The sequence below is a fragment of the Lynx rufus genome, unplaced genomic scaffold (assembly GCF_022079265.1).
Source record: "Lynx rufus isolate CCGP_SWC_20201006 ecotype Redwood Valley unplaced genomic scaffold, mLynRuf1.p SCAF_14, whole genome shotgun sequence".
Taxonomy (NCBI): domain Eukaryota; kingdom Metazoa; phylum Chordata; class Mammalia; order Carnivora; family Felidae; genus Lynx; species Lynx rufus.
In genome coordinates, this window is record NW_025814828.1 from 52558908 (window position 1) to 52576875 (window position 17968).

At 34.0% G+C, this 17968-nt stretch overlaps 1 protein-coding gene across 1 annotated transcript in view; it reads right to left on the reverse strand.

Moving 5' to 3' along the window:
- Positions 1-17692, reverse strand: part of HDX (highly divergent homeobox) — a 134437-nt gene extending 116745 nt beyond the window's left edge. Inside the window, exons 1-2 of the mRNA XM_047075697.1 lie at positions 17546-17692; positions 9652-10764 (exon numbers count right to left, since the gene is read on the reverse strand). Of these exons, the coding sequence (XP_046931653.1) occupies positions 9652-10764; positions 17546-17692 (1260 nt within the window). The remainder of the gene's footprint in view (positions 1-9651; positions 10765-17545) is intronic.
- Between the last annotated feature and the right edge of the window lie 276 nt (positions 17693-17968).

A 17968-nucleotide genomic window follows, 5' to 3' on the forward strand; every position in this document is an offset into this window, starting at 1 on the left:
GTGAAGAACTGTCTCTGCCAAAGAGAACCTATAAAGTCTGGAAGAGGAGACTGCTTACTCAAATGCACAGGCACCAAATAAACAATCAAGGATCATGAAAATCATTAAACATGACACCACCAAAAAAAAAACATAATAAAATTTCAAAAACTGGCCCTAAATAAATGGAGATCTATGAACATTCATAAAAAGAATTTAGAACAATCCCTTTAAAGTGAACTAGTGAAGTAAACTACAAGAATACACACAAAAAATGAAATTTGGGAAGTAATGCATAAACAAAAAGAGAAGTTCAACAAAGAAATAGAAACCATTGGAAAAACACAGAAAAACACTAGAAAGCATAGATCTGAAAAAGACAATGACTAAATTGAACAATTCAGTGGAGAGCTTCAAAAGCAGACCCAACCATGCAGAAAAAAGAAGAGACCTAGAAGATAGACCATTTGAAATTACATAGTCACAGGATCAAAAAGAAAAAAAGAATAAAAAGGAGGGAAGAAAGTCCATGGAATTTATGGGACACAATTACAAAACAATATCCACGTTATGAGAATGCCAGAAAGAGAATAGTATAGAAAGTATATTTGAAGCAAAAATGGCTGAAAACGTCCCATACCTGGGGAGTAAAATTAACATGACATATCCATGAGGCCAAAAGGACCCAAAAAAGTTTGAACCTGAGTAGGATTATACTAAGATACATTATAACTAAACTGTCAAAAGTCAAACAAAGAAAGGTTTTGAAAGCAGCAAGAAAGAAGAAAGAAGTTACATACAAGGGAGCCACTATAAGACTATAAGCAGATATCTCAAAAGAAACTTTTCAGGCCAGAAGATAATGGAATTATATATTCAAAATATTAACAAAAAACCTGTCAACCAAGAATCTATACCTAGCAAAGCTGTCCTTCAGAAATATTTTCTTGAATAAACAAAAGCTGAGGGAGTTCACCACTACTAGACCTGTCTTACAAGAAATGTTAAAGGGAGTTCTACTAATAATACTAAAAATATGCTAATACCATACAAACATATAAAGGTAGAATAAAACTCACAGGTAATTGTAAATATATGGTAGTAAAACAACAAAATACTATATATAGTAAATATAAATAAAGTTAGACTCTGTAATATGGAAATGGTGGTGCATAACTTGCTTACACCTATACTTTAAAAGTTAAAAGAAGAAAGTAAAAAATAACTATAAGTGCCAAAACTTGTGATTGGTTACACAATATAAAAATCATGTAAACTACAGCATCTATAACCTAAACTTGATGGGAGAAGTAAATGTAAAAGAAACAGATTACCTGAATGGATGGAAAAAAAAACATGAGCCAATAATATGCTGCCTACAAGACACTTGCTTTAGGCTTAAAGACATGCAAAGAGTGTATATGAAGACACAGAAAAATATTTCAAGCACATTGTAAAACAAAGCAGAAATCTCTATACTTAGACAAATTAAACTAATCTAAACAGGGGAAAAAGAGACAAAGAAGGACATTATACAATGATAAGGGGGTCAAATCCATCAAGACAATATAACAATTCTAAATGTTTATGTATCCAACATCAGAGGACCTAAATATATAAAGTAAAAACTAAAAGAACTAAAAGATAAAATAAACATAAACATAAACACATTAATAGTTGTGGACTTTATATTTAAGTTTTTATTAAAAATCCAGTTAGTTAACACACAGTATAATATTAGTTTCAAGTGTACAACTTAGTGATTCAACACTTACATAAACACCCAGGGCTCATCACAAGTGCCCTCCTTAATCCCCATCACCTATTTAACCCAATCCCCACCCATCTCCCATCTGGTAATCATCAGTTTGCTCTCTATAGTTAAGAGTCTGTTTCTAGGTATGGTCTCTCCTTTTTCCCCCCTATTACTGTTTGTTTTGTTTCTTAAATTCCACATACCAGTGAAATCACATGGTATTTGTCTTTCTCTGACTGATTTATTTCGCTCAGCATAATACTCTCTAGTTCCATCCAAGTAGGTAAAAATGGAAAAATTTCATTCTTTATTTAAGGCTAACTAATATTTCACTGTATATATACATATCACTTCTTTATCCATTCATCATACAATGGACATTTGGGCTCTTTCCATAATTTGGTTATGGTTGATAATGCTGCTATAAACATTGGGGTGCATGTATCACTGAATTGGGTAGAAGTGCAATACCTGGATGATAAGGTAGTTCTATGTTTAACTTTTTTAGGAACCTCCATACTGTTTTCCAGAGTGGCTGCACCAGTTTGTGTTCCCACCAACAGTGTAAACAAACGAAAATGAAAACACAAAGGTCAAAAACCTTTGGGATAAAGTAAAAGTGGTCCTCAGTGGGAAGTATATAGCAATACAGGCCTACCTCAAGAAGCAAGAAAAATCTCAAATAAACAACCTAATCTTACACCTAGAAGAGCTAGAAAAAGTATAGTGAACAATGTCTACAGGTGGAAAAAGAGGGAAATAATAATGATTAGAGCAGAAATAAATTTTACAAAACCAAACAAACAAAAGAATAAATCAATAAAACCAGGTGCTGGTTCTTTCAAAAAGTTAGTAAAATTGATAAACCTCTAGCCAGACTTATCAAAAGGAAATGAGAAAAGACTAAAAAAAATAAATTCACTAATGAGAAAGGAGAAATAACCAACACCACAGAAATGTAAACAATTATAAGAGAGTATTATGAAAAACTATATGCAAACATATTACAAAACATGGAAGAAATAGATAAATTCCTAGAAACATATGAACTACAAAACTGAAACAGGAAGAAACAGAAAATTTGAATAGACTGATAACCAGCAAAGAAATTGAATCAGTAACTCCAAATGTCCCAACAAACAAAAGTACAGGGCCAAATAGCTATCACAGGCGAACTCTATCAAACATCTAAAGAAGACTTAACTATTCTTCTCAAATTATTCCAAAAAATGCCTAGGAATTGAAGGAAAAATTCCAAATTCATTCTATGAGGCCAGCATTACCTTGATAACAAAAATATATAAAGACTCCACTAAAAAAGAGAAGAACAGGCCAATATCCCTGATCAACATGTATGCAAAAATTCTCAATAAAATACTAGCAAACCAAATAGAACAATCCATTTAAAAAATAATAAACCACAATCTAGTGGGACTTATTGCTCCGCTGAAAGGGTGGCTCAATATTCACAAATCAATCAACATGATACACCACATAAAGAACAGAAAGTATAAGCAGCATATGATCATCTCAATAGATGCAGAAAAATCATTTGACAAAATACAGTATCCGTTTATGATAAAAAATCTCAACAAAGTAGGCTTAGAGAGAACATAATGTAATAAATGTCATATACCACAAACACACAGATAATATCATCCTCAATGAGGGAGAAACTGAGAGCTTTTCCTCTAAAGTCGGGAACAAGACAGGGATGCCCACTTGCACGACTGTTATGTAACATAATACTGGAAGTCCTAGCCACAACAAACAGACAACAAGAAATAAAAGGCATCCAATTGGAAAGGAGGAAGTCAAACTTAACTACTCGGATATGACATGATACTCTATATAGAAAATGTAAAAGACCCCACCAAAAATTTGCTAGAAATGATACATGAATTCAGTCATGTCATAGGATACAAAATCAACATATAGAAATCTGTTGCATTTCTATATATCAATAATGAAGCAGCAGAAATACAAACTCAGGAATTGATCCTATTTATGACTGCACCCAAAACAAAAGATACCTAGGAATAAGCCTACCTCAATAGTTAAAACATCTGTACTCTGTAAAGTATAAAACAATCCAGAAAGAAATTGAAGATGACACAAAGAAATGGAAAAGGATTCCATGCTCATGGATTGGAAGAACAAATGCTATGAAAATGTCTACACTACCCAAAGCAATCTACACACATAATATAATCCCTACCAAAATAACACTAGCATTTTTCACAGAGCTATAACAAACAATCCTAAAATTTGTATGGAACTAAAAAAGATTTCAAATAGCTAAAGTAAACTTGAAAAAGAAAAGCAAAGCTAAAATCATGACAATGCCAGGATCAATTTATATTACAAAGCTGTAGTCATCAAGACACTATGGTAATGGCACAAAAACAGACATCTAGATCAATAGAACAGAATAGAAAACCCAAAATGAACCCACAGCTAAATGGTCAATTAATATTCAACAAAGCAGGAAAGAATATCCAATGAAAAAAAGACATTCTCTTCAACAAATGGTGTTGGGAAAACTTGACAGCAACATGCAAAAGAATGAAACTGGACCACTTTCTTACACTGTACACAATAATAAATTCAAAATAGATGAAAGACCTAAATGTGAGACAGGAAACCATCAAAATCCTAGAGGAGAACACAGGCAGTAACTTCTTTCCCATCAGCAATAGCAACCTCTTACTAGATACATCTCCTGAGTCAAGGGAAACAAAAGCAAACATGAACTATTGAGACTTCATTAGGGCAAGAAGCTTCTGCACAGCTAAGGAAACAATCAGCAAAATTAAAAGGCAACCTACAGAATTGGAGAAGATATTTGCAAATGACACATCTGATAAAGGGATAGTAACCAAAATATATAAAGAATATATAAAAATGAACAACCAAAAACATTTAATCCAGTCAACAATTGACAGAAGACATGAATAGACTTTTTTTTTTCAAAGAAGTCATCCATATGGCCAACAGACACATGATCACTCATCATCAGAGAAATAGAAAGCAAAACTACAAGGAGATACTTTCTCACACTTGTCAGAATGGCTAAAATTAACAACTTAGGAAACAACAGGTGTTGGCAAGGATGTGGAGAAAGGGGAACCCTCTTACACTGCTGGTGGCCATGCAAACTGATGCAGGAAGTCTGGAAAGCAGTATGGGAGTTCCTCAAAAAGTTAAAAATAGAATTACTCTAATATCCAGCAATTGCACTATCAGATATTTACCCAAAGGATACAAAAATATGGATTTGAAGGGGTACATTTACCCCATTATTTATAGCAGCATTATCAACAGTAGCCAAATTATGGATAAAGCCCAAATGTCCATTGACTGATGAATGGATAAAGAAGGTGTGGTATATACATACAAGGGAATATTCCTCAACTATAAAAAAGAATGAAATATTGCCATTTGCAATTACATGGATGGAGCTAGAGAACATTATGCTAAGGGAAATAAGTTAGTGAAAGACAAATAATAGCATATGATTTCACTCATGTGGAATTTAAGAAAAAAAAATCAACATGGGGGAAAAAGGAGTGAAGGAAACCATAAAATAGTTTCTTAACTATAGAGAATAAACTTAGGGTTGCTGCAGTGGAGGTTGGTGGGGGAATGGGTTAAGTTGCCAATGGGTATTGAGGAGGGCACATGTGGTGGTGGTTATTGGGTGTTGTATATAAATGATCAATCAGTAAGTTCTACAGCTGAAACTAATATTATGCTGTATGTTAACTAACTGGAAGTTAAATAAAAAATGACTATCATCGATAGTGCTGCTATAAACATTGGGGTGCATGTGTCCCTTCGAAACAGCATACCTGTATCCCATGGATACATACCAAGTAGTGCAATTGCTGGGTCATAGGGTAGTTATATTTTTAATTTTTTGAGGACCCTCCATACTGTATTCCAGAGTGGATGCACCAGCTTGCATTCCCACCCGCAGTGCAAAAGAGATCCTCTTTCTCCGCATCCTCGCCAATATCTGTTGTTACCTGAGTTGTTAATGTTAGCCATTCTGACAGGAGTAAGGTGGTATCTCATTGTGGTTTTTATTTGTATTTCCCTAATGATGTACTGTATGCTAACTAATTTGGATGTAAATTTAAAAAATGAAATTAAATAAAAACTTGAAACTATCAAAAAATAAGGTTTACATAAAATGAAATAAATTGTCCTCTAAAGAAAAAAAAAGGAACTAAACTATAGTATCCTGATATAGGCACCCCCTGACAGTTTCCTTATTACCACTTCAAATCTTAATATGGCATTCCCAAAAGGTTCCAAAACAGATCTGATTTCAACTTTTCAGCATCCTCTAGGATTCCCTCAATTTGCTCTCATTCACCTAGATAGCTTGACCTTCTTGCAGGAAGACCTCAGCTTGAAGATACCTGGTGTAACAGGAAGAAGAGGCAGATATCTTTGCTATACAGTCCTAAAGTCAGAAACTAATGAGAATTGCTTGCTTATAGTTTCACAGCTAGGAAGTTGCCAATATGGCCATAGATTCTATTTTTCTAAGTCCTCACCTAACAGTAATATATCTTGGTAATAGAACTTCTTCTAAATTTTAGAGAATAACTACCATGGACTGAATGCTTGTGTCATAGTTGAATTAATATGTTGAAACCTAATCACCAGTGTGATGGTGTTTGGAGGATGGGCTTTTGAGAGGTGATTAGGTCATGAGAATTGAGCCTTCATAAATGGGATTAATGTCCTTATAATAGAGAACCTAGAGAGCTCCCTTGCCCCTTCTTCCATATGTGGACACAGTGAGAAGACAGTCATTTATCAATTAGAAAGCAGCCCTTTACCAGATACCAGCCCTTTGTCAGCACCTTGATCTTGGGCTTCCTAGCCACCAAAACTGTGAGAAATAAATGTTTGTTGTTTAGTCCTCCCAGTCAATCGTATGTTTGTTATAGAAGCCCAAATGGACTAAGACATTTTCATGGACTACACTTCCCCAGCCTGCTTTGGTTTCCCCAAATCTCAACTAATTAAGAGAAAGGAGGGGCAAAACAATGCCCCAAGGTTCTCTGCAAACACGCTTTCCCATACAATCTAAGGTCAAGTTGGAGGAAGTGTGGTATAATATTAATAAGTGTACACACATTATGGTAAAGTTGATGGGTAATCTTCAGTCTTCTTTCAGTCAACACTACAGGTATTTATTCTTCAACTACCCTGTGATAATTGTGGGCTTTTGAAATATTTTATTTGAATATAAAGGAGACCTGGGCTACCAAAGTTTCAAAAATTTTCCAACTACAATGTCATATGTATAAGACAGTTTATGTGCCAGGGAATGTAAAAGTAGCTTTGCACTGATTGTGACATAATCACGTCACAGCTTTCCTGTGAAACAGATGTTACTAACCACATTATATAAATGAGGAAACTGTTAAACAGAGAAGTTATGCCACTTGCCTGAGTCCTCCCAAGTAGAAAGTGGCAGAACCTAGATTTGAATCCAGGCCTATCAGGCTCTAAGCCGATGCTCTTCATTGTTGTCAGACTGCCTTTCTTTAAAGAGATTACTATTCCAAAAAGTTGCTAAGCTTTTTCCTTTTAAGAGGTTCTTTTATATAAAACAAATTTAATTTTAAGTGTTCTGTCAGGAAAAAAATATATAGATTGTAAAAAGGTAAAACATATGGGGCACCTGGGTGGCTCAGTCAGTTAAGTGTCCAACTTCGGCTCAGGTCATGATCTTGTGGTCTGTGAGTTTGAGCCCCACATCAGGCTCTGTGCTGACAGCTTGGAGCCTGGAGCCTGCTTCAGATTCTGTGTCTCCTTCTCTCTCTGACCCTCCCCCACTCACACTCTCTCTTTCTCTCTCTCTCAAAAAAAAATAAACATTAAAAAAGTTTAAGGTAAAACATAGGTTAACTTATTTTTAAGGAAGTTGTTGGCTTATGAAAAAATAAAAATTAAACTGCACTTTCAGGCTTCCAAATACTCTACACAGTTGAAATCATTAGGCTGTGTGGTAAAACAGAAAAAAAAATAACCACATGATATATTTCTTACTTGGGATCCTGGTTCTGTCATGTACATACTAGCTGTGTGATCCTGGGCAAGTTACCAAAATATATATAAATTACCTATATGTTCAGAGTGGCCTATATGTCCAGAAGATTCAATGAGATCAGGTATATAAGGTGACTGATGATGTCTGGTATGTGGAAGACGCTCAACAGATGGTAAATGTTATTGTTATGGCTATTATTAAGAACAACACTAATGGGGTAAAGAAGTACAAAAGAGAAGGTAAATTAAAACTGGTTTGTGTGAGGATCTTAATAGTATGATTCATTGTTACTTTAAGCATGTTTTAGGAAAGAACAACACAGAAAAATGTGTAGATTCTCAATAGTAAATGAATACTAATGATGATGACAGAGTCCTCTTCTGTTAGGGCTAGGTGCCAGAGAGATTCTGCCTATACTCTGTTACTGCTTTTCATTTTGAAGCAGGGAGCTATAAGATGGAGGGAGTTAAGAGAATTTGGTTCCTTATATTGGTTGAGAATAGCCTGGAAGCACGTTAAGTCCAGATTTTTTAATTTTTTTGTATTATTTATTTTTGACAGAGAGAGAGAAAGAAAGAACACAAATGGGAGAGGGGCAGAGAGAGAGGGAGACAGAGGATCCAAAGCAGGCTCTGTGCTGACAGCAGAAAGCCCAAGGTAGGGCCAAACCCACAAACTTCGAGATCATGACCTGAGCTGAAATCAGAGGCTTAACCAACTGAGCCACCCAGATGCCCCTTAAGTCCAGATTATACTTAAATACTGTGGTTGAAAAAATCAAAGTGTCTAGCTATTAGCAAGGAAAAATAGCAAACATCTATGTCCTGCTATTCAAATTCACAGAAACATGTTTTTCAGAGAAATCTTGGTCTTAAGAGATGTTCTGAGGTGGGCTTTCACCTCTGTTTTGAGATTATTTGAAGCATATCTAAACAACTGAATATGTGAAGCAGTGTAGAAATAACACCTATTTTTACACAGGTTTGAAGTTGCTTTACATTTAAATCTGAATGTCTCTTCTTTATAAACATTTTTAAAACTTGATCAATATTCCACTTGATGTTTTAATAAAGTATTTACTTTTAGAAAAAGTAGTTGGCTGAGTTACTGCATACTGTGACTTCTCAGCCATCATCTCTTGGGGAAATGATTGACTTGCTTTGCCAGTTATGCATGGAAAGCACCACTCATCTATTGACAGCTTCCAAAACTGCAAGTAAAAACCATCACAGGAATAATCTATGTTCAAGTGGATGAACCTAGTCAATTTAGTCTTATTTTAGTAATGGGAAATGCCATGCTTCCCATAAGACTAATAATTCCTGAACAAAATCATTTTAAATGTCAGGAGAAAGCTTCCATGATTATATTCCATGGGAAAAAAACTAAGCAATTTAAACATGACAAAGACAGCATAACATTCGGCAAATAGTTGACCTCAAACTACCAATTTGAAGCAAAAAATCTCAAATTACTTCAAAGTGTGAGTTAAGTGATGGGGCACCTGGGTGGCTCAGTCAGTTAAGCAGCGGACTTGCTCAGGTCATGATCTTGCAGTTTGTGTTTTCGAGCCCCACATTGGGCTATGCGCTGACAGTTAAGAACCTGGAGCCTGATTTGGATTCTGTTTCTCCCTTTCTCTGCTACTCCCCCACTCTTGCTCTGTCTCTGTCTCTCAAAATTAAATGAACATTAAAAAAAATAAAACAAAGAAACCAAAAAAAACAAAAAAACACAGTATGAGTTAAGTGACCCAAGTTTCATGTTTAACTGGATATCAAACACAGCTTTTTACACCAAAAAAAGCTTTTTAAAAATTTTATAAAATGAATGTATACATTACCTGGTAATTGTTTTGGTTTTGTGATAACTTCAATTGGTTTGATGATGCGAAATGTGAAGAAAAATTACTCCGTGATGGATTTGTATTACTGTACATCGTAGTAGCTACTGAATGCAATGAGGTCCGTGGTGTCAAATGGTAGTCTCTGCTTTGATAGAGTACATTGTCTGCCAAGTCTCTAATATTCACCATTTGTGAATTTGGCATATTTCTTCCTGGTCCAGGAAGTACTGTACTTTGGTTCTCTGCTCCAAGGGATCTGCCACTTTCATAAAATCTTGAGTAGCTTGGTATCTGTGCTCCCATCAATGCCAACTCTTCTTCTTTGGCATACTCATCATCAGCATCTCCAGTCTCCATTGCAATGGACAAACAAGTTCCTTCTGCTGAACTAGGCTTCTGTGGGGCATTTCCTCCCAGAATTCTCTGGGGGTAATCACTAACAGCCAATGAAAATACTTCACGGATTTCCAAGTTTTGCGTTCTACAGTAAGGGTCTCTAATAGGTGGCTTTTGCCCACATAAGTTTTGTGATGCTAGACTCATGTGTTCAGGCTTATATGACCTCTGAATTCCAACTGGTTCAATTTTGCAAGGTCGGTGGCACATAGATGGCTTTTGAGGTACCATCATCTCAGAGGCCTGCATTGAAGAGCTTCCATAGTTTTTCTTTGTGTGACTGTATACTGAATTTCCAGCATTTAGCACACTTGTCTGTCTTGACAAGATAATTGTTTTTTCACCTAAGAGCAGAGAAGCATTTTTACAGTGTGCTACTTGTCTTTGAACAGGAATGTGCAACTGAAACTCAGTATCATTTTTACTGGCAGTTTTCTGAATAGGAATTTTATGTGCTTCTGTAATTTGTGTATCTGAATGTTTGGTTGTCCCTTGCTTACTTGATGAACTTGCTGGACTGTATGCATCAGTTACAATGTCATCATTATTGGCAGATGTCCAAGAAGACTGTTGGCTTGACGGTCGAGTGATGTTAACTACATTTCTGACTGTAATGTCCGGAGCTGTCAAAGAGGTACTGGGAAGAGTTCCTGTTGTTGCTCCTGATTCAGAATTCTTACTACTCATTTTTCTTCTCTTATTGCCAACCCACGTCTGTAAGGATAAAAAATGATATTATAGAAATGTTTTTAACAAAAAAAAGAAAAAAAAAACTTTCAATGTGATAAATTGTGTTCTCATTGTCATAGAACTAAAGCCTATAAATTTTTCAAACAAAAATATACAATAAAAGAAAAAGTAACTGAAGTATAAGGTAAAAAAAGTAAAAAATAAATAAAGTATATGGTCAGACATGTTCAAGAACTTGCACTCAATAACTATCTAAGAACTTTGATAATAGAACTGTATTACTGCTTCTGTCCTCAAAACCCATTCAATTAACCTGTAGCAAGAACCCTAAAAATGTTTACATCCCTTTTGTAGTAAATCCATTTCTGGGAATTTATCCTAAAAACAATCATATACAAAGTTATATGGAATTATGTCCATCATATATTTATTTATAATAGTGAGACACTGGAAGGATACTAAAGATAGGGTATTTAATGACATTGGAAAATGCTCATAATATTCTTAAACAAATATATACTTGTAATCTTCATGTTTAACAATGTTATATGACTATATCACAACTTGGTTAATTTAATATTGCTAGATATTACTGGGTTATTTTTAGAAATATTCACTATTATAAATCATAATGAAGTACATGTCATTGTATATGCATCTTTGTGCTATTGGTCCATTACAATGCTATCCTAGAAGGGAAAGTGTTTGATTTTTTGATATTTTCAAAGTACTGTCCAAGAGTTCCGGTTTCCCCACAACCTCATCAACATTTTACATTATCTTTTTGTAGTCTTTACTAGCCTAGGAGTTAATATAAGGTATATAATTGCTATTTTCATTTGAATTTCTATGGTTACTGTATCACTTACCCATTAACTTTACTCATTTTTATATTGGGATATTTGTCTTTTTAAATTGATACAATGGAATACTGCTTGGCAATGAGAAAGAATGAAATCTGGCCACTTGCAGCAACATGGATGGAACTGGAGGGTGTTATGCTGAGTGAAATAAGCCAGGCAGAGAAAGACAGATACCATATGTTTTCACACATATGTGTATCTTGAGAAACTTAACAGAAGACCATGGGGTTGGGGAAGGGGAAAAAAAAGTTACAGAGAGGGAGGGAGGCAAACCATAAGAGACTCTTAAGGACTGAGAACAAACTAAGGGTAGATGGGGGTGGAGGAGAGGGGAAAATGGGTGATGGGCAGGAAGGAGGGATGTTGGGATGAGCACTGGGTGTTGTATGGAAACCAATCTGACAATAAATTATATTAATAAATAAATAAAATAAAAATAAAAGCAATTTTCTACTAGAAACAGCAACACTTTGTCACAAGTTGCAAATATTTTTCCCACTTTGTCATTAATTCATGGTAGTTATTTCCCTCTTTATACTTTACATACCAAATAAAATTTTTTTAATGTTTATTTATTTTTGAGACAGAGACAGAGCATGAGCAGGGGGGTGGGTAGAGAGAGAGGGAGACACAGAATCCGAAGCAGGCTTCAGGCTCTGAGCTGTCAGCACAGAGCCCGATGCGGGGCTCGAACCCACCAACCATGAGATCATGACCTGAGCCATAGTCGGACGCTCAACCGACAGAGCCACTCAGGCGCCCCACATACCAAATTTTATATAGTGAGTGTATATTATTGTTATAAAAGAAAAAAATATCATTAATAAAAATAATATAAGAGGTTGGCATTTAGTATTTGATTACAAAATATGCACTTTTATAGAAGTGATTTGTTGTAACAATCTAGTATTATACTGAATTATGATTATGCAATAAGAAATATGTAATAAGAAATATTACATTCCCTAATGTGATCAGCAAACTTTATAATTATTTCAAAATACATACCATACTATAAACTACCAAAACACATTAATCTATTATGAATTAAAGAAAAAATAAGTAAGTGAAAACATTAAATCAACTAGCCTTGCACAAACATGGTGCAGGGTATATTTGGTTAACTTTTAGGTGATTTGTTTTTGAAGACCACAAAAATTACTCAGTTTTTAATGTTTACACAATCTACATTAAAGTTTCTATAATACTATAAATAACTTTTTTTAAATTCTTTGTTTATTTTTTGAGAAAGAGCAAGCCAGGGGTTAGAGCAGAGAGAGAGGGAGAGAGAAGTCCCAAACAGGCTCCATACTGTCAGTGCCAAGCCTGACATGGGGCTTGAACTCACAAACAGTGAGAGCATGACCGAAGTTGAAACCAAGAGTCGGACGCTTAACCAACTGAACCACCCAGGCACCCCTAGAATACCATAAATAAAGCTAACATGTATTGGATCCTCACTATGTGTTTACATTTTTATTGGCTTCTTTGATTATTTTCCTAATTGTATAAATAAAAACACTGATGTTCAGAAATATTAGGTAGCTTATAGAAGGATATCCTGTCAGCAAGTGGCAGAGCAAGGATTCAAAATAAATTTCACTTGACCTCAAAGCACATTCTCCTTCCACTATGGCAAGAAACTCCCGAAATTTTCATCTTTCTTGGCCATTTTACTTTTATAATTAGTATTTTTCTAACAAGAAAATATTCCAGAGATGTAGATGCTCTACTTTGCTTCACATGAGGCTGTCGGAATTTTAAACTCACTATGATTTAGTTTTACTGAATAGCAGAGGTGTAAACTACAAGCAAAATGACAAATAAATATAAATATCAAAGGAGAATGAAAAGGATTTAAAGAATAGAGTAGAAAAATGAAGGGATTTAAAGTATATACTCAAAAGAAATATTTAAATAGAAATATTTTTGGATAAATATAATTTCAGTGTATGGTTCAAAAAGGTGAATTTTACAAATGTTAAAAATAAGTTACTGTGTTATGGCTTTTTAAGTATGAAAAATGTGCATATGAAGAATTATGCATTTGTTCATAATTTTTACAAAAATTTATAAGAATTACATTTTAAGTCTTTCAGTGGGAAAGCATAGTGAATTTGTAAAATTTGAATTCAAGAACTATTACATCCGGAAAGCAGCTCTGGGCAATATTTCTAAGAAAAATAAATGTTCTCATTACTATAAATACCTTAATACAGGAAGTTTAAGAATGATCTTAGTGTATTGCAAATTTATGGCTCATTTTAATAGTTTTACTGTTCATTATATATATTATACATAAAAATATGTACATATACCATATACAGTTGCTTATAGAGTTTATTAGATATTTATATTATGAACCCCTCAAAAAAGTAAAATGTAGTAGAATATCATGTGCATATGAAGATTAGCTAGCTAACAAACTCACTTGTCAAGAACACAGCCAACATAGATATCACAAGATACATGTACCTTACTAAAAGCACAACCCTTGCCCTTAAAACACACTTTCTCCTATTTTATACATGATTTCACCAAATATAGTATTCTACTCTATAGCAAATTAGAAATAAAAAAAGTAGGGAGAACATTGGTATAGAGATTGCAATTAGAGGCAACCTGATGGCACCAAAACTAAGAATGCCCATGAAATTTTACTCACCAAAAATAAGAAAGGAAGAACATAACAGAATTAATGTGAGAAATAATTAAATGCTTTGGGGTACTTTAGCGAAGAAGAAAATCACCCCATATAGCTTACCATGTAGTGAGCAGTATTATTTTATACCACAGTACAATAATTCATTTCCATAATGAAACTCTGGGTCAAAAGTAAGGTTTCATATTTTCAATATTTTCCATTGAAGTTAAAGTAGGAAAGTGTATACTTAAGAAATATTTTTAAAATTCTGAAAATAAATTTATTGCCTGAGCATTCCCAATAACTAAATTAAATTTTACTTAAAGTTATTCATTTACAGGATACAAAATTTACCAATGCTTATAGGCTATAAATTATTCTCATTCAAAATGACTCATTGGAGAAAGAGAAAATAATGGATCAAACAAAACTGATATGATGAGAATTTGGGAAAACTAACAAAACAATACTACAGAAAGAAAAAGAAAGAAAGAAAGAAAGAAAGAAAGAAAGAAAGAAAGAAAGAAAGAAAGAAAGAAAAAGACATTAGGTCACCAATTCTTGGTGTCCATAAAATTCTCTTTCAGTTCTCTCTTTGAAATTCACGGTCTCCAAACAGGTTTTGTTTGTTTGTTTGTTTTTTCTACATACCTCCTTCTTTGGTTTCCCTGTTCCATTACTCTACCATTTATTTTTGCATGGACTTAATCTTTTAAGTTCATTTTACATTAGGATCAGGTTCTTAGTACCATGGGATTTGAGGTTTTTTTTGAGGAAAACACAACAAATATATATTAAAAATAATAAAGAAAAGTCTCTTTCAAGTAGAATATTGGAGTAAGATATTGAAGGCAGGGGAGGTCATGGAATGATGAGTCTATAAACAACTCCTTTCTCCTCAGATGGGAAAAAGCAACCAAAATTGTGTTGGAATTTAGATTAGAAAGACTGAATTTCTGTATGATTTACACTCTTCTAGAACAAAAAGAATCTGTTTTACACAATTCCTTAAAACTTAAATAATATTTTACTTGTAAGCTTACAATCTAGGAGTTTACTTCTCTCATTCTCATTGTTTTAGATTCCATACCATTTGGAGCATAAATATAAATCTTTGTATTTCAGCACTCTCAATATACAATACAATCAAATAAGTTATTAGAGGAAGATTGCAATAACAAATTGGAAATATGAAAGGTAACATAGTCCACAAAGCAGCTGTTTGAGAAGGCTTTTCACTTTAAAGTAATGATAAAATAGAAGGAAAAAAAGAAAAAAGTTACTCCAAGAAAAAAAAAATGAGTTTATACTTATAAAATGCAATTTCATCAATCTGAAATATTACCCATTTATCCTTTCTAAGGCAATTAAACATTTTTCTCTGAGGTTTACTAAAGGGAAATAAAGATCTGAATTTATTAAAAGGACAACCTTGACCTTGAAACATACTTTCTCTCAGGGTGCCTCGGTGGCTCAGTTGGTTAAGCATCAGACTTCTGCCTAGGTCATGATCTCATAGTTCCTGAGTTCCAGCCCTGTGTTGTGCTCTCTGCTGACAGCTCAGACCCCAGAGCCTGTTTCAGATTCTGTGTCTGGGTCTCTTTCTCTGCCCCTCCCCCACTCATTCTCTGTCTCTCTCTCAAAAATAAATATTTTTTAAAAATTAATAAAAAACACATACTTTCTCTCATTTTATACACAATTTTACCAAATCTGGTACAAAAAACCATTAAATAGTCTGGGTTCTATCATAAAGAAAATCAAGCTGTAAATTCAAGTAGGGAATTCAGAGCTACCAATAGGACTATTTCTAGTTCTTACAGAAATCGGAATAAGATGGTTGATTTCATCAGATAAAAAACAGTTATCATGTGATATTTCCATCCTATAATTTAGGAGTTCAAAGGTGAATACATCTTCTAGTCATTAAAAAATAGATTTTCCAAAGAATTCTGCTTATCAAGAGATTTTTATCTTTAGGGTCTTTTGAAGGGTCCTCCAAAAGAAAAATGGACTTAAAAACAGGTGTGCCTTTTCTTTGCCAAATTAGCTTAATGAATGACAAGAAATGGAAAGTTGCCAATCTTTGAATTCCTAAGGTATCTTTGAATTCCTAAGTGTCTGTAGCATATTCAGACAAACATGAAAGGACCTATAGAATCTGTGACTAGTTCTGTTAGATTTATCTCTTGTCTCCTCTCTATCACCTTCTCATTGCCATTCACAGAAGTTTAGGGGCTCTGATTTATTTTATTTTATTTTATTTTATTTTATATGTATTTATTTTATTATAATTTTTTAATATTAAATTTATTGTCAAATTGGTTTCCATACAACACCCAGTGTTCATCCCAACAGGTGCCCTCTTCAATGCCCATCATCCACTTTCCCCTCCCTCCCACCCCCCATCAACCTTCAGTTTATTCTCAGTTTTTAAGAGTCTCTTATGGTTTGCCTCCCTCCCTCTCTAACTTTTTTTCTCCTTCCCCTCCCCCATGGTCTTCCGTTAAGTTTCTCAGGATCCACATAAGAGTGAAAACATATGGTATCTGTCTTTCTCTGTATGACTTATTTCACTTAGCATAACACTCTCCAGTTCCATCCATGGGGCTCTGATTTTTACAACTGAATAACTATGGTTGTGATAAAGGAAAATTTCCTCCCTGGGATTTCTTGTTCCTTACGTATTAGGTTACCCATTAAAATGCATGTATTTTACTTAGAAAAAAGGGGGCGGTATTCATTAAAAAGGCCAGGTTTTCCTAAAAAGACAAAAATGCTGAAATTAAAAATGCCTGATGACAAACCTTCTCTACTGCGCCACCACAACTGTTATTGTTACGGGCTAACAGCTAGTTAATAAAGCTAAAGTACTGACATTTTCAGCTGTGAAAAAAAGGGCCTGATGAAAAAAATTCAAGTACACGAAGAAAATATGCTAGGTACACAATAGTCCCTTGGTAGATGCCTGTTTTACTGATACCATTTTGGTGGGTTATGTCCAGATTAATTCTGGGTTTAAAGCAGGCATAGGATAAACAAGTAATTTTAAATGTATTCATTAGTTCAAAGGCCTGGGATTTTTTTTAGAGGTATGTTTACAATGCAAAAGTTTTAGTGTTCTCAAGGTGTTTACAGAAACACATACTAAATGATTACTTCTATTTTTTTAAAAAAAAGTAGTATTTTTACACCAGGAAAATGAAACTGTTTATAAAGTTAATGACTTCACTGTATGAAGCAATTATCACTTACAATAAAAACCTATAAATTCAAGAGTTAAGACCTCAATACTTACCCTGACTACACTGAAGTCCAGCTTAGTCTCCTGTGCACACTGTAATATGAGCTGAAAGCAATTTTTACTTTGATTTGTCATTCCATTTTCGTAATAACGCTGTAAAATCCTTTGTTGTTCTACAGTAAATACAGAACGCAGATTCATCTAAAAATAAAAGAAGATACTCTGAAAATTGGAATAAAAATTGGGTATATGCAAAATTTGTATGCTTTTGTTTTTTTTTTTTTGATAAAGCTTCAGTGCTTTGAAGCTGCAAGATTCATTTAAGTGAACTAATTCCCAGCAATGGGCAATAATTTGTGTGCTAAAGGGAGACAGGTTATAATAGAAAATTATATATAATGAAAACACTTATTAAATTTGTTCCTCAAAACTAACTTTAAAGACAAAATAAAAGAAAGAGAGAGAGGAAAACCTTTA